At 53.3% G+C, this 25,005-nt stretch overlaps 2 protein-coding genes across 8 annotated transcripts in view; one reads left to right on the top strand and one right to left on the bottom strand.

Moving 5' to 3' along the window:
* ELF4 (E74 like ETS transcription factor 4) overlaps positions 1-13,579 on the top strand; it is a 40,145-nt gene extending 26,566 nt beyond the window's left edge. For 4 of the 6 annotated variants that reach the window (XM_073360643.1, XM_073360641.1, XM_073360642.1 and 1 more), the window contains 8 exons: positions 536-822; positions 6,974-7,145; positions 7,589-7,681; positions 8,116-8,259; positions 9,190-9,273; positions 10,752-10,944; positions 11,335-11,643; positions 12,674-13,579. In XM_073360643.1, coding sequence (XP_073216744.1) covers positions 751-822; positions 6,974-7,145; positions 7,589-7,681; positions 8,116-8,259; positions 9,190-9,273; positions 10,752-10,944; positions 11,335-11,643; positions 12,674-13,400 — 1,794 coding nt within the window. In that variant the 5' untranslated portion in view covers positions 536-750 and the 3' untranslated portion in view covers positions 13,401-13,579. The remainder of the gene's footprint in view (positions 1-535; positions 823-6,973; positions 7,146-7,588; positions 7,682-8,115; positions 8,260-9,189; positions 9,274-10,751; positions 10,945-11,334; positions 11,644-12,673) is intronic. The other 2 variants (XM_073360645.1, XM_073360646.1) reach the window with 2 other exon arrangements.
* Positions 13,580-16,041: 2,462 nt separating this feature from the next.
* The window catches only part of BCORL1 (BCL6 corepressor like 1), a 47,444-nt gene continuing 38,480 nt past the window's right edge, over positions 16,042-25,005 (bottom strand). For both annotated transcript variants that reach the window (XM_073360640.1, XM_073360639.1), the window contains one exon: positions 16,042-17,743. In XM_073360640.1, coding sequence (XP_073216741.1) covers positions 17,464-17,743 — 280 coding nt within the window. In that variant the 3' untranslated portion in view covers positions 16,042-17,463. The remainder of the gene's footprint in view (positions 17,744-25,005) is intronic.

Below are 25,005 nucleotides of genomic sequence, written 5' to 3'. Positions count from 1 at the left end.
AGGCCTGGGGAGTGCAGGGGCGGGGAGCATGCGGGGCTGTGGGGCCTGGGCAGTGCGGGGTCAGGGAGTGTGTCGGGGAGGTGGAGGCCTGGGGATGGTGGGGCGGGGGAGGCCTGGGAATTGCAGCGTGGGGGGAGGGAGGCCTGGGGAGGGGTGCCAACCCTCCAGACTTGGCCTGGAGTCTCCCGGAATCGGCCTCCATCTCCTGGTGACTACAGAAAGCAATCCAGGAGATTTTAGTAGGATATTTTAAGAAAATGACATTACATCATGTTCGGGGGAAAAATCTCCTGGAATAGCTTCAGTCAGAGTTGGCAATCCTAGGCGTGGGAATTGCAGGGTTGGGGAGCATGTGGGGCCTCAGGAGTGTGGGGGTACGGGGTGGGGGAGGCCTGGAGAATATAGGGGCAGGGAGCAAGCAGGGGAGTGGGGCCTGGGGACTGTGGCGTGGGGAGCCCTTGGGGGGCCGATGAGCTGCTCCCTCTGGCTGGCTCCCGCACAGTAGAGCAGTAACATCTCTTTCTCTCTCTGGCAGGCCCTGGCCTGTGGAGACATTGCTCAGCATGCAGCGGTAGCCGAGGGGATCCCTCATCCAGATCCCTGGGCTGGGCCAGTTGTGCGGAGCAGCCTTTCCCTGCCATCCCTATGAAGCTGCGGACAGCTGCAGTCCTGTCACACCGGCTCCCGCAGGGCAAAGGCACCACAGCTCCCTCCATCTCTCCTGCCAGTGCCTGTCTCTGATGCTGGGCCATGTCACTAGCTGCCCACCCCACTGATCTGGGATTTGAATTTGCCAGCAGCAGCTTGGAGGAGATACACCAGGTAGGGTCTAGGGACAGATGCACGCACTCCACTCCCATTCCTACCCTGTCTGCAGTGGGGACCAGCCTCACCGGTGTGTCTGTCTGGGGGCAGGAGGATACTATGAAATGTGCAGGGGGGGCAGTCCTAAATCCCTGCCAGGGGAGGTCGTGTGATCAAACCATAACCCCGCTGGTGCTGTTAGCAGGGGAAGGGCTGCAAATGGGGGCAAGGGTTCCCCCTTGAGAGTCCAGTGGGAATCAGCCAGCTGAGTTTGACTCTGAGCTTGATGCTTTGGTGCTCTGGGGCTGAGCCCTATGGCAGGATCTTGCCTTAGTACCAGGGGGCAGTGTTTGGCAGGGAATGGGCATTTGCACAATGACTTGTCCCCGCTGGAGTTCTAAGCATCCCAGAGCCCTTTCTGTTGGCTCAGGGGAGCATTTATTTTTCTCCCGACGAGCCTTGTGTGCAGGAGTGAGAAAATCTAAGACAGAAGAATGGCTCCAACTAAATACAGGGAGGCTTGAGGAAAGAATTAAAGAAGAGTTCAGTGTGAACAAGCTAGCAGTAAAAGAACTGTTCTACAGCAAGACTATGCAGCATGACAAAAACGAGGAAGTTGATAGATCAGCCAGAAGAGACAGGACACTGGATGGCTACCAAAGCGAGAGAAGATGAGGAATTGTATAAGAGAGGGGATTCCTAATACCCGAACAACTGTTCTCACAGTTCTCAAACTGTTGTCGTGTTGTGAAGCCCGAGATGATATGATTTTAACCACAGAGGAAGGACCGAGTGTTTCATGTCCAGGCTGTGCTCAGTCAGCCAGAACCACTAACACACATTGCGAGTTGTGAGGAAACAGTGGACTTACCCATCTCATTAGGAGTAATTGCTTTTGAGAAAACAAGTAAGACCATAAGTCAGCTGAAGAGAGTTAAAACCCCAAGCTGTGGTAAGATGCACAGTGAAATGTTAAGTGCTGGAAAGGAAGTCATGGTGAATTACGTGTGCAGGCTGTGTAGCATGGGCTGGGGAAAGGAGACCTGCCCTAAAGACTGGAGAAGAGGTGTCACCTGTAAAAATCCCTAAAACGGGGACCCAGCCTTTTTGTGTTACGTGGAGTGGGATGACACGTCTCCCTGTACCTGGGAAAGTGTTTTGCACACTCATTTTGAATAGGATGAAAATTGCCGTTTACAAAGTACCCAGGAATGAACAGGCTGGATTTTGATCCGAAAGGTTGTGTTCAGATCAGGTTTTCACCGCCAGGGAAGCTTAGAATACCAGCAGAAGAAGGTTTTTACTTCATTGATTTCACAAATCATTCGACAGTTTCCATAGAAAAGCCCTCTGGAAGATCCCAAGACACTATGGAATTCCAGCAAAAATTGCAAATGGATAAAAGCTTTGTATGACGAGTCTGCATGGTGGAGACAAGGAACAGTTTAAAATTGTTATTGATGTAAGGCAAGGCTGTGTACTTTCCCCACTTCTCTTCTGCATTGTCTTAGACTTTGTAATGAGATGAGTGACGGAGAGATGGGAGATAAACTGTGGGTCCTAGAGTTTGCAGATGACGTAGTCATATGGATACCAACGTGGATGGAATGCAAAGAGTCTTTATGAGCATAAATGTAAAAGCTGCCAATCAGTATTCGTGTCAGTATGCAGGAGACCAAGATTATGGGGATAGCAGAGAATGCTGTCAATATTGACACATGTATGACTGATGGAGAAGAGTATGAAAGAGTTGATGACTTTGGTTAACTTTTAAGTACAATGTCTGCTAATGGCCAGCCCATTAAAGGAGTGAAGGCAAGAACTGGCAAAGCCAGAGAATCATTTTCTCATTTTTTAAACATCTGGAAGAGTAGGAAGACACATTTACACAGTGATGGCAATGCTATTAGGGAGACAAGATGTGAGAGGTCATATCCTTTATTGGACCAACTTCTGTTGGTGAGAGAGCCAAGCTTGTCTCTCTGATATACTGACACAGCTAGGCAGGTGTAAGCCATACGGGCTAAGCAGGCAATCGGGTGTCGCCCTGTTACAGCAAAGACCCAGCTATGGTATATGGAGAGGAGACTGGGGAAGCAGGCCAGGCACTCCTGGGGGCTGACAGCTGCTGCAGGGCTGAAGCCAAGGGGCTGGGAGGTGCAGACCGACTCAGACTGAGCTAGGAGTAGCAGGAGGGAGCAGTGCACTCTCCATCAGTGGTTGGCTGCAACTCAGCAGCCCCTGTTCCAGGAGGCTTCTTTAGGAGACACAGTGCTGCCCTCCAGTGGCATGTACCTGCATCTCCCTTGCTCTGGCCACTTTCTGCTCTCATCTGTGGTGTAGCCAGCCAGCCTGCGAGGCCCTTACTCTGCATTCAGAGCAGCGCTACTGGGTGCCAGAGCGGGCCCTGTGCCTGCATCTCTGCAAAGGGTCAGGACTGCTCTCGCAGTGACCCGACAGCAGCGAGTCATGCAGCAGCCAATCCAACCACTGGCACTCTGGAATTTGTCCCCCTTGGGGCATTGCTAGGAGTGTGTGGGGCGCCTTACTGTGGGGTGGGGCAGCCACAATGGCTACACTGGCCAGCCATGCACGCAGAGGTGGGGGTGGGGGGTTCTGTGCAGCCAGGCAGCAGAGCCGCTGAGGGATGGGAGCTGTGCAGGGGCTTGGGATTCCTTGTCCCTCCTTCCAACCTAGAGAATGACTGTCTGTTGCATGGGGTGCAATGCATTTCAGGGAGAGAGCCTGCCCCTGGAGAGGTGTGTTTGGAATGTATGGGTGTCTACCTCAAAGCAAAACCCTGGAACCCCCATATTCACCACCGTCATGTAACTGTGATCTGTTTTGTACAAAGCATGCCATATAAAATATCCTAGGAAAGGTCATGCTCTGCTGAAACTCGTTGTTCTGTCCAAATATCTGTCATTAGTGTGTATGAAGCTATGAGATTTTGCTGTACGGTTGTTACTGAAATATGTTGTAAGTTTGCTAGTGACATACAAAGGACCCCTTTCCAGGAGGGTGCTCAACTACCATTAATCAGCAGGGGAGTGTAATCAAGGGATTTACAGTTCAAAGAGGGCTGCCTAAACACCACACAATGGGACTGCTCAACTCTATATCTCAGTTGCACAAGACCACACCCTGGGGAATTGCCCAGCCCAGTGACTCAGCAAAGCCCACCAGGACATGTCTGCGCAAGTGTCTTCTAGGCACACGGACTGAGGATATAAAATAGGGAACAGCAGCAGCATGCCTTGACCTTTCTCCTCCCCTACCTACGCTGGAAGCAACAGGAACGCTGAGAAGACAAAATCTTTAACTGAGGGGACTGGTCTAGGCTTAAGGGAGGCCTGTGTATTAAGAACTGTAACATCCAGTGGGATGAGAAAATTGCTTGATCCAAATACTGCCTAGTGTAATAAGGTTTAAGATTTAGATTGTGCACTTATCTTTTATTTTCATTGGTAACTATCTCTGACCCCTTATGCCTACCACTTATAATCACTTAAAATCTATCTTTCTGTAGTTAATAAATCTGGTTTATAGAATCATAGACTCATAGAATCATAGAATATCAGGGTTGGAAGGGACCTCAGGAGGTCATCTAGTCCAACTCCCTGCTCAAAGCAGGACCAATCCCCAACTAAATCATCCCAGCCAGGGCTTTGTCAAGCCTGACCTTAAAAACTTCTAAGGAAGGAGATTCCACCACCTCCCTAGGTAACGCATTCCAGTGTTTCACCACCCTCTTAGTGAAAAAGTTTTTCCTAATATCCAACCTAAACCTCCCCCACTTCAACTTGAGACCATTACTCCTTGTTCTGTCATCTGCTACCACTGAGAACAGTCTAGATTCATCCTCTTTGGAACCCCCTTTCAGGTAGTTGAAAGCAGCTATCAGATCCCCCCTCATTCTTCTCTTCCGCAGACTAAACAATCACAGTTCCCTCAACCTCTCCTCATAAGTCATGTGTTCCAGTCCCCTAATCATTTTTGTTGTCCTCCGCTGGACGCTTTCTAATTTTTTCACATCCTTGTAGTGTGGGGCCCAAAACTGGACACAGTACTCCAGATGAGGCCTCACCAATGTCGAATAGAGTGGAACGATCACATCCCTCGATCTGCTGGCAATGCCCCTACTTATACATCCCAAAATGCCATTGGCCTTCTTGGCAACAGGGGCACACTGTTGGCTCATATCCAGCTTCTCATCCACTGTAACCCCTAGGTCCTTTTCTGCAGAACTGCTGCCTAGCCATTTGGTCCCTAGTCTATAGCGGTGCATGGGATTCTTCCGTCCTAAGTGCAGGACTCTGCACTTGTCCTTGTTGAACCTCATCAGATTTCTTTTGGCCCAATCCTCTAATTTGTCTAGGTCCCTCTGTATCCTATCCCTACCCTCCAACGTATCTACCTCTCCTCCCAGTTTAGTGTCATCTGCAAAGTTTCTGAGGGTGCAATCCACACCATCCTCCACATCATTTATGAAGATATTGAACAAAACCGGCCCAAGGACCGACCCTTGGGGCACTCCACTTGATACTGGCTGCCAACTAGACATGGAGCCATTGATCACTACCCGTTGAGCCTGACAATCTAGCCAACTTTCTGTCCACCTTATAGTCCATTCATCCTTCCCATACTTCTTTAACTTGCTGGCAAGAATACTGTGGGAGACCGTGTCAAAAGTTTTGCTAAAGTCAAGGAACAACACGTCCACTGGTTTCCCCTCATCCACAGAGCCAGTTATGTCGTCATAGAAGGCAATTAGATTAGTCAGGCATGACTTGCCCTTGGTGAATCCATGCTGACTGTTCCTGATCACTTTCCTGTCCTCTAAGTGCTTCAGAATTGATTCCTTGAGGACCTGCTCCATGATTTTTCCAGGGACTGAGGTTAGGCTGACTGGCTTGTAGTTCCCAGGATCCTCCTCCTTCCCTTTTTTAAAGATGGGCACTACATTAGCCTTTTTCCAGTCGTCCGGGACGTCCCCCGATCGCCGAGTTTTCAAAGATAATGGCCAATGGCTCTGCAATCACATCCGCCAACTCCTTTAGCACTCTTGGATGCAGCACATCCGGCCCCATGGACTTGTGCTCATCCAGCTTTTCTAAATAGTCCCGAACCACTTCTTTCCCCACAGAAGGGTAGTCACCTCCTCCCCATGCTGTGCTGCCCAGTGCAGTAGTGTGGGAGCTGACCTTGTTCATGAAGACAAGAGGCAAAAAAAGCATTGAGTACATTAGCTTTTTCCACATCCTCTGTCACTAGATTTGCTCCCCTCATTCAGTAAGGGGCCCACACTTTCCTTGACTTTCTTCTTGTTGCTAACATACCTGAAGAAACCCTTCTTGTTACTCCTAACATCTCTTGCTAGCTGCAACTCTAGGTGTGATTTGGCCTTCCTGATTTCTCTCCTGCATGCCCGAGCAATATATTTATACTCTTCCCTGGTCATTTGTCCAATCTTCCACTTCTTATAAGCTTCTTTTTTGTGTTTAAGATCAGCAAGGATTTCACTGTTAAGCCAAGCTGGTCGCCTGCCATATTTACTATTCTTTCTACACATCGGGATGGTTTGTCCCTGTAACCTCAATAAGGTTCTTTAAAATACAGCCAGCTCTCCTGGACTCCTTTCTTCCCTGTGTCAGGATCCTGAAATTTTATCTAAAACAATTTGGTTTGGTTGAAGTGCTTGGGAAATCTCAGCTCAGGCTACAAAGGCTGGTGCATGACCTTTCCATGCTGAGGGAGGGGTAGACCGGGTAATAAATTTACACTGGTCAAGCTTCTGACCAGGGCAAGAAGGTACAGCTCTGGGGTGCAAGCATGGGAAGCTGGGGGAAATTGGCCAGTGCCTTTCTCTGTGTGATTCGTGAGTGGCTCAGGGAGCATTCATGCAATCCAGCTGGGTGTGGGGCTCCCCCTGCTGTTGTGCTGAGTGATAACAGCGTCTGGAGGGGTTTGCTGCTTGTCACTAGCAAAGCATTTGGAGAGACAGCCCAGGCCAGAGAGTTTAGGGGGCACAGCGGTCCCACAGTTCCAGGTTGCACCTGAGGCATCCCATCACAATGGCTGGGCCTGAGATCTCTGGGGGTGTGTGCTAAGCATGCTGGGGGATAGTCTCAAGCTGCACTGTGTATGATGTATGTCTGTTCCCCTGCAGCTTGATGACCCACTGGCCTTTCCTGCCCCACTGGAGGAGCAGCTTCCCTGCACAGACCTGCTGTGTGTGTATTCGGGGCTGGAACTGGATGAGGTGCCCAGTGGCATCATGGCAGATGGGCTGCTGGACAAGCCCGAGCCGCAGGTTGTTGGGGACAGTGTCACAGTGCCAGGTGGGTCATACGGGGGCAAAGGGGGAAGAGGGTGTTTCATCCATTGCAGATCCCCTAAGACTCCAAAAGCCAGGCCTTTGCTGAGACCCAGCAGAGCTGAGCTCAGGGCTCTCCCCTGGTGTGCAGAGCCAGTCTAGCTCCAGCCCTGCATATGATGATGCAGCTAGCAAGCCGCATGTTTATGCACCACCATCTCCACTGGCAGGGGCAGTGACATGGCTCCAGCCTTGATGGGGTCAAGGAAACCTTGTGCAGCACTGCCTGCCAGAGTCTGCATGGAGCCTGCACCGAGAGGGGGAACGGCCCCATCATCCCTACCGAAACAATAGGTGCTGCTGGGGGCTGGGCTCTTTGAAAAGCCTGGCAGAAGGTGGGTGCCCCAGGTTGGTTCCGTTCCCCCTGAAGTTGGGGGGGCTGGACTGACACAGGCTGTTACTCTGCAGGTGACGCTGAGCAGCCGTTACCCCCCATTGCAGCTGGCGAGGGCCTGCTCTGGGTGGAGTCACCCAACAACATCTTGGATGAGAAGCGCCTGCGTGAGTCGCCTTTCCTGGGCAGTGGCCCTCCCCTCTTAGGTTGTGGGAGGGACAGGGCTGGGAGCCTTCCCCTCTCACAGGGCAGGCAAGAGCCCTTCCCATCTCATGGGGAGGAGGAACTGGCCCCACCCCCTCACAGGCAGTACAAGGGCCCGTGCCCTCTCACAGAGTGGTGGCTGGGGGCCTTCCCCCACTCACGGGGGAGCATCAGGGCAAGGTGGCTCTCCCCTCCTGTGGGCGGGGTAGGAGGGTTGGAGGTGCTCACACCTAGATAGGGTCTATTTGCAGGTTAGAGGCCTTCTTTCAGGGTGGCTGCATCTTGGTGGGCGGGGGAGTCGCTGGCATGGCCCAGTCTAAGTGAGGGTCCTAGGGGCGTGATGCTGATCTGGTGCCCCATGTTTAGCCAGGCTTCCCTCCCATTGTATCCCTTGTAGTTGGTGGCACGGGGGCTTCCCTGGACAGAGGGGCCTGCCCCCTGGGTCTGGGGGAAGCCAGCGGCCTGCTCAGGTCTGAGGATGAGGAGAATCCCCTGCCTGGGTCCACCAGGAAGCAAACAGGGAAGCAGCCCAGGAGGAAAGGTAACCTGGGTCCCCTAAATCCTGTGCACGCCTCTCCCGGCAGGGCTCCTGGGGCCTGTGACATGTCCTGTTCTGTTGGCGGGGAGCGCCTGGCGCAGAGCCAGCCTCCTCGTTGGCACGCACATGCCGCATCCCCGTGAGTCCCAGCTACCAGCCCTAACCCTGCCCCAGGGCCCTGCCCAACCTGCCCGGGACATCCCACCTCCATCGCCATTCCCTGCACTGCAGCTCCCCACACACTGGCCAAACCAGCTGTCCTCCTGCCTCTCCGCCACTATGGACCAGAGACATCATTATCTTGTATCCTCCCCGCCCCTGCCCCATGACCAGTGCTGGCCCCGCCCCCAGCTCCTAGCCCACCTCCCCTGCCCAGTACCGTGCACCAGGGTGTGGAGACAACATCACCCCCACTAGCTGCTCTGGTCTGAGCCTGTCTCCATCACCATTGTGTGACTCTTGAGACCCAACCCTACAGTGTTGGCCGGTCACCCCCCTCTCACCCAGCACTGATACACTGGAGGCGAGTGTGGTGCTGTGCAGGACTGTGATGGGAAGACAGCAACCCCGCAGTAGTGATCGCATGCTGTCCTGATCTTGAACAGCGGCAGTCTTACCCCAGCGGACGATGGCTACGTTTCAGTGGGGAGGGCAGTGATTCTGGGCTGTGTACACAGCACCGTCCCAGTGTGTCCATGGAGAGACAGACAGACACTGTGTCCACAGCCTGACCTGTCAGAGGGAAGCTGCTCTCTGAAGTGAATCCAGGGGAGGTGCAGTGCCCAGGCCCCACTCAGAGGATGCTGCAGGAGTAGGAGGTCCAGCGCCTGCTGTGAGAATAGCTGGTGGCCTAGGGGAGGCCCATGGAGAGGCAGGTTGGGTGGTAGGAGGGTTGAGGCTGTGCTCTTCCTTTCTCCTGTCTTCCTCTTGCAGGTCGCAAGCCGAAGTCCCCCCGCTGCCTTTCCCCCATCACCACCCCAGGCTTTCCAATCTGCAGGAAGACCAAGGACGGCAAAGGTAGTGAGCAGCGTGGAGGGGGGACAGGCTGGGAGATGTCAGGTTGGACAGGGCCACAGCAAACGGCTCCTGTAGCTTGGCAGGGAGCAGACGAGTTTGGCTGAGCGCCTGATGGGGCAAATCATCAGCCAGCGGCTGCTGAGCGAATGGGAGACACTTCGTGCCTGGCTGAGCCCCCTGGCCAGTCTGACTCAGGGCAGGGAGCCCTGCCCACATGCCCATCCCACCACTAGCCTGGCAGCTGCAGCAGAGTGCCCTCCCTCATCCCCTAGGGATTCCTGTGGGGCAGCTCTCTGGCCTGTGGAGTGCAGGGGACAGACTAGCTGATCACAATGGGCCCTTCTCACCTTGGGCTCTGAATGTAGCCCAGGCAGCTCCCCCAGCCCCGGCAGAGTCCCCTTTCCCCTGACAGCAGGACAAAGGGATAGCTTTGGGGGGCAGACATAGCTCAGTGGTTTGAGCATTGGCCTGCTAAACCCAGGGTTGTGAGTTCAATCCTTGAGGGGGCCATTTAGGGATCTGGGGCAAAAATTGGGGATTGGCCCTGCTTTGAGCAGGGGGTTGGACTAGATGATCTCCTGAGGTCCCTTCCAACCCTGATATTCTATGATTCTATGACAAACTGCGCGCAGCAGGATGGCAGCCTGGGAAAGCTCTAGCCTCCAGCCCATGTGGGGAGGCCTAGTGGGACAGGAGCAGTCCAGTGTTGCTGTGGATAATGGTGACTCGCTCTCTGCCAGGGGCTGCTGGGTGAACTTTCTGGCTCCTGCTAATGTCCCTAGATCAGTCCAGGCTCCCTGGGCCAGGAGGCAGCATCCGTACTGCACAGAGTTGCAGGGTTCAGAGTGGAGAAAATGAGTGGTTGTACTTCCCCAGGCTCTGCCCTCTGCCCAGGCCGGGACGAGATGCCACCCGCAGGCGATGACGTTCTGTGCAGCTGTATCCAGGCCTCTCCTCCTCCTCTTTGGTGCTTGGACACCAACAGTGCTGATACTGAGAGGATTTCCCAGCAGTTCCCCTGCACTCGCCTACAGCTCTGAGCTGCTTAGCTGGTCTTGACAGATGCATCCCTCCTGTCTGTGCCTTACATGCGGTGACGGTTTCCTTGCAGCCAGGAGGGTTAGAGCCCATTGTGAAGGAGAGCTGAGACTCTGCAACACGTCAGCTGGGAGTGGCCCGCACCCGCAGTGCACTGATTAACAGCTCTCCACTCTGCCTGGGCTGTGGACCTAGGGCTTACATTCGCTACTGCTGCAGAGGGAGGGCACTCGGGCTAGCAATGGGGTGGCGCATGGGGCAATGGGCTGGCTCACGGGGGCTCAGTAGGGCCCTGACTCCTTGCCCTTAGAACAACAAGGGCTGCACTGGGCTCCTCAGCACAGGGGGCAGTTCAGAGGAGAGGAGGGTCTGGGATGCCCCTTCCCAGGGCTGTGCACTGCCTGCCCCTCACGCCCACCATTCCCTGCCCTCCCCCCCAGGTAACGCCCTCTACCTGTGGGAGTTCCTGCTGGCACTGCTCCAGGACAGGAACACCTGCCCCAAGTACATCAAATGGACCCAGCGAGACAGGGGCATCTTCAAGCTGGTGGACTCCAAGGCAGTGTCCAGGCTGTGGGGAAAGCAAAAGAACAAACCCAGCATGAACTATGAAACCATGGGCCGGGCACTGCGGTAGGGTCCTCCAGCTGGGGGGGTGGGGGTTGCAGGGATGGTGGCAGGAGCGGAGCGGTGTGGGGGGCTACAGTGGGGGGTGGAGAGCTGTGTCGGAGGGTGCAGCACTGATGGGGTAAGGGGGGTTCTGCAGGGGCCAGGGCGTGGAGCTGAGGTGGGGATGCAGGGGAGCGGTGGGGGGGGTTACAGTGCTGGGGTGAGCCCCATGGGAGGGTGCAGAGCTGATTGGATAAGGGGGGGCTGTGCAGGGGCCAGGGTGTGGAGCCGGAGTGGGGATGCAGGAGAGCAATGGGGGGTCGGTTTTGTCTCTGGAGGAGGCGGGGGGGGGGAGGTTGTGGCACTGGGGGATGGGGAGATCCCAGTCCCATGCTGCATTGGTGACATCCCCAGGTACTATTACCAGCGTGGCATTCTGGCCAAGGTGGAAGGGCAGCGGCTGGTATATCAGTTCAAGGAGATGCCCAAGGACCTGGTGGTGATTGAGGATGAGGGGGAAACAGTGGGCACTGTGAACCCCAGAGCCAGCCGCTCGGCCCCCAGGCCCTCTTCCAGGACTGCCCCCCTCCAGAGTGCCCTGTTCCCCACTCGCAGCAAGAGGGAGACTGCACCAGTGACCCAGCCTCGGGAGCCCACAGCTGCACCGTGTCCTGCCCCCAAGGTGCAGCGGGGGGCCAGCATGCCACCCGCCCATGCCGTGGGGTAAGTGCCTGGAGGAAGGGCACGTTCTGCAACATGCAGGGCTGAGGAATGCCAGCCATGCCCCAGCCCCTCTCCCCCAGCACAGGCTTGGGGGGGGGCTGCATGGACTCTGGCCACACAATGTCTCGCCCACCATTGCATTGACACTGCCTTGAGTGGAGTGGACCAACCTCCAGGCCAGGGCTGGGCCTGGCCCGGGGGGAGGAGGTGTTTGCCCCAGGGCAGCCCCTCACAGTGGCAGCTTGTCTTCAGCAGGGCAAAGGTGCCATGGCCACTGCAGGCAGGACCCTCCAACTCTCCTGAGAGCAGCGTTGGGCAAGGGGAGTTGGGATCCAGCCAGGGCCACAGGCTCTGCCCAGCCTCTGTGCCAAACCTGGGCACAGGACCATGGCTGCCATCATGCACCCAGGCAGCGGTACCCTCCATGGCCAAGCTACCAGCTCTCTGGAGAAGTTGGCTGGACCCAGAACAAGGGGTGCAGGGCAGGCAGGTTGTGGAAAGAGGGCCGGTGATGAGTCCAGATGATGGGGCTGGAGGAGGCCAATGGTGTTGAGGGGCTCAGCGGCTCGGGAACAGGGTGACAGGGAGCCCAGCTGGTGGGACATTGCAGGGGCATGGGAGCCAAAGGGGGGATCTGGCGAGGCATGGCAGGAGAGCTGTGCTGCAGGGCAGGAAGGGGAGGTGGTAGGAGGCCCGATGGGGCGGCACAGTGAGAGGCAGTTGCAGGGGACCCGAGGCTGAGTGAGCCACGGCAGGGCAGCGGGGTTATGGTGCATGGGTGACAATCAATGCCAACATTTCAGTGTCAGCAGAGGCAGGCAGCACAGAGCCTTGGGCACACAGGCTCCAGCTGGGGGGTCACAAGCACTGGGGCTCGTGCCCCAGCTGTCAGCGGAGGGGTGATATGGGGTGCGGTGGGGGCCTGGATGGGGAGGGAGGTGGATTTCCCATCCCCCACCTACAGTGGTTGGTGGGGCCCAGTCTGCACATTCACTCCAGCATGTGACCGTTTTCCTTTCTCCTTCCCCAGCTCCCCGCTCCTGCCCGGTCGCTTGGGGCTGGGGTCCCTGACTCTCCAGCCCATCCCACTCATCACAATGCTGGCCCTGGGAAATGCTGCCAGTTCTCCTTTTGCAAGCAGCACCCCTGCTCCGGACAGGATCCCGCTCCAGCCTGGGTTCCCCATGAATGGGTTCCCCCAGCCACTGCCAGGCCTGGGCAGCAATATCCCAGCAGCAGGCCCCCTCCTGCCTGCTGCCACCCAGCACTCCTTGTCTAGTCTGCTCCAGCCAATAGCTCTGACTGGCCAGCCAGGCACTGTTGTTGCCACCATCATTGGGACAATGGAGGCCAACGGCAGCTGCCTGGCGATGCTGGATCACCCACTCCCAAGCCTGCTTTCCAGTGATCCTACCACGCTCGCCGGTGTGCCGAAGACACAGGCATCCCAGCAGGAGAGCCTGCCCGACCATGCAAAGGTCCAGGAGCTCCAGGCACTAGCTCTAAGCAGCTCCCAGGATGGCAAAGCAACAGCAGCCCTGCCAGCAGGAGGCACTGACAGCTGCACCCAACTCAGCCACCCAAAGGTGGGCTTGACACCTGTGGTGGAACTGGAATTAGCCATCAGCTCGGAGGCGGCGTTCCCTGGTGAGCGGATGGCTCAGCTCCTGACAACGCCCAGCTCTGCGCCAGGCCCTGCAGCTCTGCTGTCTCTAGGCAGTGGTGACATCAAGGAGGAATGCTGGGATGTGGTGTGAAGTGCGCAGATGCACCCTCGGCTCCAAAGGATGCTGGGAAAGCCTAGTTCCCTGGACTGACAGGATCCAACTCAGAGCTGGGGACTGCTGGGGCCAGGAACGCTGGGAGAGGGGAGCCTCACAGGCTGCATGCCCTTTGCTTCTTGCCCTCACCCATTAAAGAGACATTTTACACCAGACTCTGGTGGTGGGCTGTGGCAGCACCTGGCTGTGCCACTCCTCATCTTATCCAGGAGTTGCCATCTGCAGAGACGCTAGGCCCCAATATGCAGTGTTCTGGCTTGAGCCAAGGGGCTGAGCTAGCGGCTGGGCCTGGCCCCGAGTACAGCTGCTGGAATGAGAGCTGCTCCCCATTATCCAGGAGGGAGGGAATTCAGCTGGGCCCCTGCACTAGGGCTGCTGCAGGGAGCCAGAGGTGCTGCTTGCACTGCTCTAAGTGCAGGGCTCCTGGGACCTCTTCTGGCCCTAACTTGTGTCCTGGGTGCCATGGCCTGTGGGCCTTGCCAGGGCGGGAGGCTGGCAAAAAGGGATGCCCTAGGCCACCTCTTATGCCCCAACACCCCCTAGCATACTGAGCTGGGGGGGGCCTCGCCTGCAATGGGGTGTCCCTGCAATGCTGGCTTTATGGGCCCTTTATGACAGTGGTCACAGAGCAGTGCTGAATAGCAGCAGCCCTTCAGGAGCCTGGTGGTGTCCACCAAGCCCAATGATCAGGGAACTGGAATAGAGCAGCCCCATGTGTAACCTGGGCCATGGAGCGAGAGCAGCAAGCCAGGGCCTGGCCTCTGTGCCAGTCAGGGGCCCATGCCTGGGCACCTACTGCCTCTGGCCCAGAAGGCATTGCAAGGGGCCCAGAGAGCCAGGGCAGAGCAGGTTCAGGCTCCCACGCACACTAGCTTCATGGTGTTTCACATTCACATGCCCTATTCCCCTGCCCTGAGACCTCCCCCCCACTCCCAGACTGCTAGTGCCCTCCCCCAGCCCTGAGCATCCCCACCACACTCCCAACCAAGGGGCATTTAACCCTTCCATTACCCATAGCATGTGGGCTGCAGGTCCACCGATCATGCGGCAGGGGTAGGCCTGCCTGCCTAGCATTGTTCAGAGCCCAGGTGCCATGCAACATGGCAAACTGGCTTTGGAAGAGCATCATCCACCCCCCTCCCCCCACACTGTACATGCACTGCCCCCCCACACAAACCACAGAGTGACACTTGCCCCCTCCATGGGAGTGGCTGTGCTGGTGTATTCTGCTCCCAGCAGCTCGGTCCATTGCACTAGGGCCTGGCATCCAGCCTGCACTCTGTCCACATAGCACCAGTGGTGCCCTCACGAACAGGCAGCCATAGAAGCTGGGCTTAGCTCAACTACGAGCACTTGTGCTTTCTCTGAGTGGTGCTTGCCATGGGGTGCTAAGGCCCCACCTGCCAGCTTCTTCATGGCCTCTTGAGGGGAGGGCATGGGCAGTATGCACATATCCCTTCCCTCTTCTGTGGGGAAGGACTGCCCCCCGACTCCTCCAGGGAACATACATCCCCCCAGCTGCCCCTGCTGCACTGGAAGTCTCAGGCTTGCTTTCCAAGCTTGCTGGGGGTGGGGCTGTAGCACGGCCCTATGGACCTTTCCTTCAAGGTGCAGCTAGGAGACTACATGCAATGCCCCAGCACCAGGCTCTCTGCTTACAGCATCTCAAGGAGCTGCTAGGAGTGGTACAGCAGCATGGCCTTATCTCCCTGACTCCCACACAACATCATCATCTACACCTGGGAAAAGGGTATGTTTGTGACACTCCCTGAGCAGCCTGCTCCACCCACTGAGCCCTCCCACATGAATACACAGGCTGGGGCAGGAGAAAAGGCCCATCACACCAGTTTCATTCCATTGCCCCTGCTCTCCACCACAGCCTAGGCTCAGTTCTTTCCCCTGCCACCACTGTTCATTAGGCCCTGGAGAGCAGACATGCCTGGGCCAAGGTCCTGGGGCTGGAGGTCTATACCTGGGCCTTCAAACCCTTGGTGGAAGTTCTTTCTTATGCTACTCACTACTGCTGCCCTGGCCTGTGAGCAGGTGCCCAGCAGCTTCTGTACACGTGTGCTGAGGTGGTTACAAAAATTGAGAGGCCAGGCCTAGGCTCCAAGGCCAGTACTACTCTCCTTGGGAATAACAGCTCCTCCATGGAACTGGGCTGAAGCACAGCTGAAGATTTAAAACGCTGAGTGAGCGAGAACCCAGCCTTGCCTTTTTGTGTCATCTTACTGTACACAGCTGCTGTAGCCATAAGCATAGGTGGCCCTCTGCTTGCACTAAAGCAGTTCAGGCTACAGGGCCAGAGTGGTAGAGAGAGCACCCTGCTTTCAGTTGCCTCAGCTGATCCCCAGCCTGGCAGATACAAGGCTCTAGGAGAGCACACTGGAGGAGGATGCTACCCTCAGGCAAGCAAGGGTGCAGGACTGGGTTCTCACTCAGCAGTAACAAGAGGCTGTAGCAGTGGATCTCACAGTGCAGACAGCAGAGAACTCCCAGAGCCCAAGGGGCAGGGTCATTTCTCTCTCTCCACCCCGCCAGCACAGGCGTTCTCATCCCAAGAACAGTGCTTTCCCCCGCCACTCCCCCCCACGGGTAACGGAACACTACACACACAGCGAGAGAAGAGGCAGGAGGCAGAGGGCCTGATGCAGGTTTTTCTGTACATAAGTGTTTTTTGACACCACAGCCGGTTGTTTATAATAAAACAGAAATCAGAAAGAGCAGCCAGAATACACACCCAAAGGCAATAACCCTCAGCTTAAAAAAGGAGCTGTCTGGTCCCAGGGAGGGGGAGGCAGACAAGTGGTGGTCGGGGGAGGCTACAACTGCCCCGGCTGGGACGAAACACAACACAAAGAAAAAACCACCCAACACTCCCACTGCAGGGCAGGACAGGGGAGAGCTAGGAAACAGATTGTCCAGTCCTCAGCATCCTTGTTAGCACCTGTACAATAAAACTGTACCATCTACACAGCGGTGCAGCCCTGCTCTCTGCTCCTGCCAGGGGCAGGCACTTGCCCCCTCAGGCCAGCGCTCTGCAGTAGAACTGCTCCTCTGAACAGAAGAAAGGGGCACAGGCAGCGGAGGAGAAAGGGGCCTGTCTGCATGCAGATGCTGCGTCAAGGAGGACGGCCCTCCAGCAGCAGCAGGAGCCCATGAGGATGGGAGGCAGCTGGAGTCTCTGCCTGCGGCTTTAGAGCGGCTCTTGGACTGCAGCTGCCTCTCCAAAGTGGCCCAGAAGAATCCAGAAACAAGCGATGTAAGTGAAATGCATGAGAGCCAGGCGAGCACCTGGGGGAGACTGAACCCTGAGCTGGAGAACACCTCTCAGCTGGCCTTGCTTTTGGAAAGGAAACAGCCCCAAGAGAAGCTGGTGAGGGAGGGGGCTGCCCACAGGCCCTAAAATTTAACCTGGGGACTGTTGTGAGAGCTGGTCCCTTGCTGCTAGGCCGCAGCAGTTCGGTCACTGGACAGCTAGCTACTCATGGGAGAGCAGTGTCCTCTGGGCGCATCCTGGGAGAGGGGCCAGAGGAAGCCCTCTTCACCACAGCCTGGGACTCAAATAATCACAGTGATACAGACTCAGCAGAAACAAAAGAAACATTACAAATTAAATACTAATTAAATAAATACTATGGAAGACATTGCGGGGAGGGCAGCTTTTGAGAGAGAGGCGCAGTTCTATGGGGCGGGGCGGGGCAGGGCAGAAGCACCCACTGTCCCTCACTTCAGAGCCCATGGTCCTACAGCCAGGAGGCCCAGCTAAGGTAGCCCAGTGGGGCAGGTCCAAGCTTTCCGGCTGAGCTAGAAGGGGACCTGCAGAGAGCTGCAGCTGCTGCTGCTCATTAGAAAGGGACCCTGGGAAGTCCTTGGAGACAAGTGGAGTCTCTCCCCAGTCGGAGTTCAGGGGCTGCAAGGAGAGAGCAAAACAGCCAAAGACTCCAGGCCCCGCTGCTGGCATTGAAAAGGCTGCTTCCCATCAGTCCATATTATTGCCTCATGACGCAGTCCGATGCGGGGAGAGCTCCAGCCCCCGTCAGCTGCTCCAGGCCTGGAACTCCACTGCTGAGCCCAGGAGCTGCAGTAGCTCTGGCTCGTAACACACCAGCTCCACAGTCTCTGCAAGGCCCTGGGGGCGTGGCTCGGGGCTCTCTGGCACCTCCTCCTGGGCCAGCAACTGGCTCGAGGACACCTGACGCTGGAACTCCGCCTTGGGCAGGGTAGCAATTTCAAAGTGCGGGAAGCGAGCCTGGAATATGCGGGAGGAAAGCTTCAGCCTCTTGAGAACGTCAGAGAAGAGAAACCAATTGCAGGGCCTGTGAGAGCAGTGAGAGAGGCACAGATTAGTGAGGAGGGACCGATTCTACATCCTCCCCCACCAGCACAACAGGAAACAGCCCAGCCACACAGATCCAGCACAAGGTGGGCTATTAGTTGGTGTCTGCTAATCACATGAAAACTGGCTCCTCTGCACCTATCTAGGACAGAAAGGGAAAAAAGCCGCATAACAAGGGATTTTAATTTGAACAACATATACTGGAGGTCTCATGCTGTCAGGACTAAAATGTCCTTGTAATTTCTAATGTTATAGACAACAATTTCCTACCTCAAAAAGCACTGCAGCTAACACTGGGGAATGCTATGACAGACCTAGACAGAGAGGACCTGATCACTGAACTAAAATGAATGGTAATTTAGGTACAAGTGATCAGGACTTGATCACATTTATAACATGCACGTAGAATAAAGTCCAAATCAGTGCTATATGTAGCTGGTGCTTCAAAAAGGGCCAAGCTCACAAAGCTGAAAACAATTATGAGCCAAATCTGCTGAGAGGAAGAATTTATTCAGAAAAATGTGATTGATCATTAGGAATTGTTTAAGAAAGCTCCTAAAAAAAAAAAAAAAAATCAACCATCAAGGAAGAAGGCAGTATTGGTTTAAAAAACAACTTAGAAGTGAAAGCAGCTATAAAATTTTTTAAAAAACATCTATAATAAATAGAAGACAGGGGAAGCTGATAGTAACAAATACAAATCAGAAGCTAGGAATTGCAGAAAATTGATAAGGGAAGCAAAGACACAAGGAGAAATCTACAGCCAGTAGAGTTAAGGAAATTGAGAAGGAGTTTTAAAAGTATAACAGGAACAAAAAGAATTCTAACAACGGTATGGGTCCATTAACTAGATGGAAATGGAATTATCAATAATAATGAAGAAAATGCAGAAGCGTTCAATAAATATGTCTGTTCTGTATTTGGCAAAAAACAGATGACAAACATATCATATGATTACACTCTTTCCATTCTGTTTAACATTCTCGCTGGAGGATGTTAAACAGCATCTACTTAAGTTAGACATTTGTAACTCAGTAGGTCTGGATAACTTGCATCCAAGAGTTTTAAAAGAGCTGACTGAGGAGCTCACTGGATTGTTAATGTTAATTTTCAATAAGTCTTGGAACACCAAGGAAGTTCCAGAAGACTGGAAGAAAACTAACATTGTGCCAATATTTTAAAAGGGTAAATGGGATGATTCGGCTAATTACAGGCTTGTCAGTCTGACACTAATCCCCATATGATGGAGTGGCTAATATGGGACTTGATTAATAAAGAATTAAAGGAGGATAATATAATTAATGCATTCAACATGGGTTTGTGGAAAATAGATCCTGTCAAACTAACTTTTTTTTTTCCTGACAAAATTACAAGTTTGGTAGATAAACGTAATACTGCTGATACTTAGATTTCTGTAAGGCATTTGACTTGCTACAGCATGACATTTTGATTAAAAACTAGAAAGATTAAAATTAACATGGCACACATTAAATGGATTAAAAACTGGCAGATACATGTCAAAATGTAATAGTGAACAGGGAATCATCAAGCGGGATGTGTTTCTAGTGGTGTCCTGCAGGGATCAGTTCTTTACCCCATGATATTTCACATTTTTATTAATGACCTGAAATAAACCAAAATCATCACTGATAAAGTTTGCAGATGACACAAAAATTGGGGGAGAGGTAAATTATTAACACAACAGAAAGAGAGATCTGGATCGCTTGGTAATCTGTGTGCAAGGAAACAACATGTATTTTAACATGTCTAAATGTAAATGCATACACCTACGAACAAGGAATGTAGGACATACTTCTAGGATAGGGTCTCCATCTTGCAGAGCAGTGACTCTGAAAAAGATTTGGGGGAGGTGGAGGATAATCTGCTGAACATGAGCTTCCAATGCGACTCTGTGGCCAAAAGAGCTAATGCGATTCTGGGATGCATAAACAGGGGAATCTCAAATAGGAGTACAGAGGTTATTCTACTTTGTATTTGCCACTGATGTGACTTCTACCAGAATCCTGCGACAAGTTCTAGTGACCACAATTCAAGAGAGATGTTGATAAATTGGAGAGGGTTCAGAGAAGAGCCATGAGAATGATTAAAGGATTAGAAAGCATGCCTCTGAGTGACAGACTCAAGGAGCTCAATCTATTTATCTTAACAAAAAGAAGGTTAAGGAGTGACTTGATTATAGTCTATAAATACCTACATGGGGAACAAATATTTAATAGTAAGCTCTTCAATCTAGCAGCGATAACACAATCCAATGGCTGGAAGTTGAAGCTCTATAAATTCAGACTGGAAATAAGGTGTACATTTTTAACAAAGAGGGTAATTAACCATTGGAACAACTTACCAAGAGCTGTTGTGGATTCTCCATGAAGGACCATTTTTAAATCCAGACTGGATGTTTTTCTAGAAGATCTGCTCTAGGAATTATTTGGGGGCAGTTCTACGGCCTATAGCATACAGTACATCAGACTAGATGATCACAATGGTCCTTTCTGGCCTTAGAATCGATGAGGCTAGGGCCTCCCCTCCAAAGCCACATTGAACAACCCATCCCCCACAATGCCAGGGATCAAGAATTCAGGCCTGCCCTTGACTCTGTCTTGTCCTGGGAGTTGGAGCCCATTACAGAAGGAAGAAGCCATTGGCCAGACTGGCTAGTGAAACTGACACCTTGCTGGGCAAGTGCACTTCATGGCCTAATCTCCACTGGAGCACTCACATGCTGGGCCCCTGTGCTCCCCTCAGGCTTGAACTGGTTGCCTCCTGTTCCAGCCCAACTCACGGAGTCAAGGAAGGGGAGGAGCAGTTACCGCCTCTCCCCCCCACCATGCACACCTTTTGAATGCCCCCAATTGTCCCCTGCTCATCCTCACACTCCCTCTTCCTGAGATAAATGCCCAAGACTTTCCCACTCTGGAAGTTCAGTCACTCCATGCCCTGCATGATCGCAGGGCTTGACATCCCTCCAGACCTCTCTCCCCACAAAGGAACAAGTCTTCCTGCACACCCCCAGGTCCTCAAGCCCCATGTGGAATGACCCTGAGTGACTGGCTTTCATGCACCTGGGACCTGCTGCTTTTGAGTTCTCCCTGCAAAGTAACAGCAGCAGCATGATACCTTAAACAGGCACCACGGCAGCTTCTCTCCCTGCACAGGCTCACCCAAGCCGATTGGCTAGTGTGGGCTGGACCAGGAAGATGCATCTCACAACAAGCTCTGCAAGTCAGCCACCTCAGATGCTCGTGACCAAGTTGCACAGCAGTGCTCCCTGCCCCCAGCTCCAAGGGCAGATCTAGGACTGTCAGCAAGAGTGTGATGCTGATCTCAGTAACTGATGTGGTCCCTACAGATGCCACATCCCAAACTAGGCAGTGCTTTCAGGATTAAAGCCAACAGCTGCTTTAAAGGGACAGCCCGCTAGGAAAGCGCAGCTCGGTTTGAGCATTTGGTCCCTGCAGAGTTACCTGCAATCTCCCAGATTCCTATAACACACAGGATTTCCAGTCAGTCTCTCTCTGCATTGGTTCCCTTTGTTTGTTTGTTCGTTCGTTCACTGAGGCTCCTTGGGAACCCATGAGTAGCCAGGGGCCCCATGGCTATGACAGTGAATCTCTCTGGCAAGGGATGGCTGTACCACAGTAGCAGTGGAGCAACCTTAAGCCTCATCAATTCCTCATGGTACTTTCCCCTTCTAACCACTCTGAGGGTGGCGAGCCAGCCAGGTCCCTCTGAAGCAGGCACTGCCTGAAGTGGATGAGGAGATATGGAGCAGTGTCATGGAAGCCTCAAATAGCTCACGAACCCCTGAAGGTAAATGCTGAGCTGAAAGGATCCCCCATGAGAAGGACCTCTGATGGATATTAAATTGCCCAACATGGCCCCTAAAACCTTGTAGAAGGGTGCAGAGCCTTTTACCAACTACCATCTCCTCCTGCTGGACCCTCAGGGGCAGATAAGTAGCAGAGCATGATCAATGAAAGACTGCCAACTGCAGCAGCCCGGACATGTGATGTGTCTGCACAGCCAGAAGATCACTGACCCTGACCCGGTCCTGTCTGTGAACTATTCCCAGGCCAGAAACTAGAATGATAGGGATCCAGGCCTGGAGGACTCCAGATTAATCCAGAGCTGTCTTGTCAAAGTCATAGAGTGTAAGGCCAGAAAGGATCACCTAGTCTGACTTCCTGTATATAACAAGCCACCAACACCACCCAGCACTCACACACTGAACCCAACAACTGAGATGAGACCAAAGTATCTCAGTCCACAGGAGACTAGACTGTTATGTGCTACAGGTAGAGAACAAGGCACACTGTATCTGAGGCCCCTGCTATGGCAGGGAGATGATTAAGTGAGAGATACCCAGATAATCCAGGCAAGTGACCCGCACCCACACACACTGCAGAGGAAGGCAAAACCCCCCAAAGTCACTGCCAATCTGACCTTGTGGAAAACTCCTTCTCAGCCACCTATGGCAATCAGCTAGACCAGGGGTAAGCAAACTTTTTGGCCTGAGGGCCACATCAGGGTGCAAAATGGTACAGAGGGCCAGGTAGGGAAGGCTGTGCCCCCGCAAACAGCCTAGCCTCGGCCCCCTATCTGCTCCCCATCCAACCCCCACTGCTCCTTGTCCCCTGACCACTCCCTCCCAGGGTCCCCTGCCCCAAACTGCCCCCCGGGACCCACCCCCATCCAACGCCCCCTGCTCCCTGTCCCCTGACTGACCGCCAGCCCCTATTCACCCCCCTGCCGACAGGCCCCCCAGGACTCCCACGCCCTATCTAACCCCCCCGACCGCCCCAGAACCTCCGCCCCATCCAACCGTCCTCTACTCCCTGTCCCCTGACTGCCCCCCAGTATCCCCCACCCCTAACCGCTCCCTGTCCCCTGACTGACCCCTGAGACTCCGTACCAAACCCCCGCACTGCCGCTCGTGTGTCGCCGCCACCCCCTTACCATGCCACTCAAAGTGGCAGGAGCATGCAGTTCTGCTGCCCACACGGCAGCGTGGCTGGGGGGGAGGGGGGGATAGAAGGGGAGGGGCTGGGGACTAGCTTCCCCGGCTAGGAGCTCAGGGCCAGGCAGGAGGGTCTCGCGAGCCAGATGTCGCCCGCAGGCCATAGTTTGCCCACCTCTGAGCTAGACCCTGAGCATGTGAGCAAGAACCATCCAGCCAAGCACCTGGGAGAGAGAGAATGCTCAGTGCCACCTCAGAGCACTGGCCCACCCCATCCTATGTCCCATCTCCAGCCGAGGCCATCCCTGATGTTTTAGAGGAAAGAGATTTTAAAAAAAGATAGAATACATGGGCGGGGAAGAGGGAGAATCCCTTCCTGACCCTTGCAGATGGCGGTCTGAAGCCCTGAAGCATGAACTTTTAGAAACATAAAATAATCTAGAAGAGACCCTCCGCCCCCGGGGCTACCAAGCCCATCCCCCACTATCAAAAGCAACCCCATCATACAATCAGACTCAGAAATTTTGTCCCACTCTCTCTCAAAACTGATTAAGTTGTTTGCCTTCACAACTTGTACTAGAAGGCTGTTCCTGAACCTCACTACTCGGATGGTTAGAAACCTACTTCTAACTTCCAGCCCAAAATTTGTTCATGGCCAGTTTATACTCATTTGTTCTTGTGCCAACAGCATCCTTTATCTCAAAGAGCTCTTCTCCATCCCTGGTATTTACCTTCCTGATGTATTTACAGAGAGCAAACAGATCCCCTTTCAGTCTTCTCAGGGCTAAGCTAAATAAGCCAAGCTCTTCCCATCTCCTCTTGTAAGATAGGCCCTCCATTCTCCTGGTCTTTTCTGCACCTGTTCCAGTCATGGGTGACTGGAATTGTACACAGAATTTCAATGGCATTAATACTTCCCAGCCTCCACTAGAAATGCCTTGCCTGATACATCCTAGGATCACATTTACCTTTTTTACAGCTGCATCACATTGGTGGCTCATAGTCATCCTGACGACCCAGTCATCCAAGTCTCTCTCCATCTCTGCCCTTTCCAACTGATGAACCCCAGCTTGTAGCAGAAATTCTTATTATTAGACCCTAAGTGCATTGAACTTCATCCCATTTCTGTCACTCCAGTCTTCAAGTTTATTCAGATCTTCTTGTATAATGTTCTGATCGTCCTCTGTACTGATGATGCCTCCCACCTTTGTATCATTGGCAAACTACATTAGCACACTCCTGCTTTTTGTGCCAAGCTCGTTAATAAAAACATTGACTAAGACGGTCCCAAGGCCAATCCATGAGGCACTCCACTAGTAACCTCCATCCTGTCCGATAATTCACCTTTCACAACAACCTGTTGCCTTCTTCCATTTAGTCAGTTCCTTATCCACCTTACAATGCTTGTACTGATCCCCATTCTCCATAATTTATTTAATAATTTCCCATGTGGTACTGTGCCAAATGATTTACTGAAGCACAAGTATATTAGATCTGCTGCACTTCCCTTCTCTAAAAGAATCAGTTATTGTCTCAAAGAAGGAAGTCAGGTTACCCTGGCATGATCTACCTTTGGTAAACCTATGTTGCATCACATCCAACTCTACCATTTAACTCCATGAATGTAATTATCCTTTCCTTCACAATTTGTTCTAAAGCCTTGCAAGACTAACGAGTATGTTATTGCCCAGTTCACTTTCCCCTGTTTCTTAAATAGAGGTACATTGTGAGCTATTCTCCAGTCATATGGTACTACCCCTGAATAGACTAGTGAGGTCATTAATGTCTAGTGATGGCTTCTTGAGTGAGGGCCTGGTCTCATTACCATCAAACTCACTTTAATTGCAAGAAGGCGCTAGCAGCTGGTCTAACAAAGTGTTCCAGCTAGGTATTAGCAGTTGGTGCTATTTGGAAACTGTCTGCCAGTTGCTTTGAGAGAAGACAGTTACAGCACTGCTTTGTGATAGTGGTCTCTAACACTGCATTGGAACTCAAACAGGACAAAAGCAAGCCTGCAATCAGCATATGAGTGAAGATCTGGTGGTCTCATGGCCTGCCAGATGTAGCAATAAATGTACACATGCTTGGGATGCTGGAAAATCCAGCTATCAGCAGTAGTCCAGCTCTGGTGATGGCAAGAGAACACTTGGCACTTCTGTCATTCCCAGGCACAGGCTTCAGTAACTTACACTTATGGGGAGTACACAAAAATCCTGAGAAATTCCATCAACTGCACTGTGTTGGGTGAAGGTCCAAGTTGCACTCAA

Source organism: Lepidochelys kempii, chromosome 9 (assembly GCF_965140265.1).
Source record: "Lepidochelys kempii isolate rLepKem1 chromosome 9, rLepKem1.hap2, whole genome shotgun sequence".
Classification (NCBI taxonomy): domain Eukaryota; kingdom Metazoa; phylum Chordata; order Testudines; family Cheloniidae; genus Lepidochelys; species Lepidochelys kempii.
This window is presented reverse-complemented; position numbering and strand designations above follow the sequence as displayed.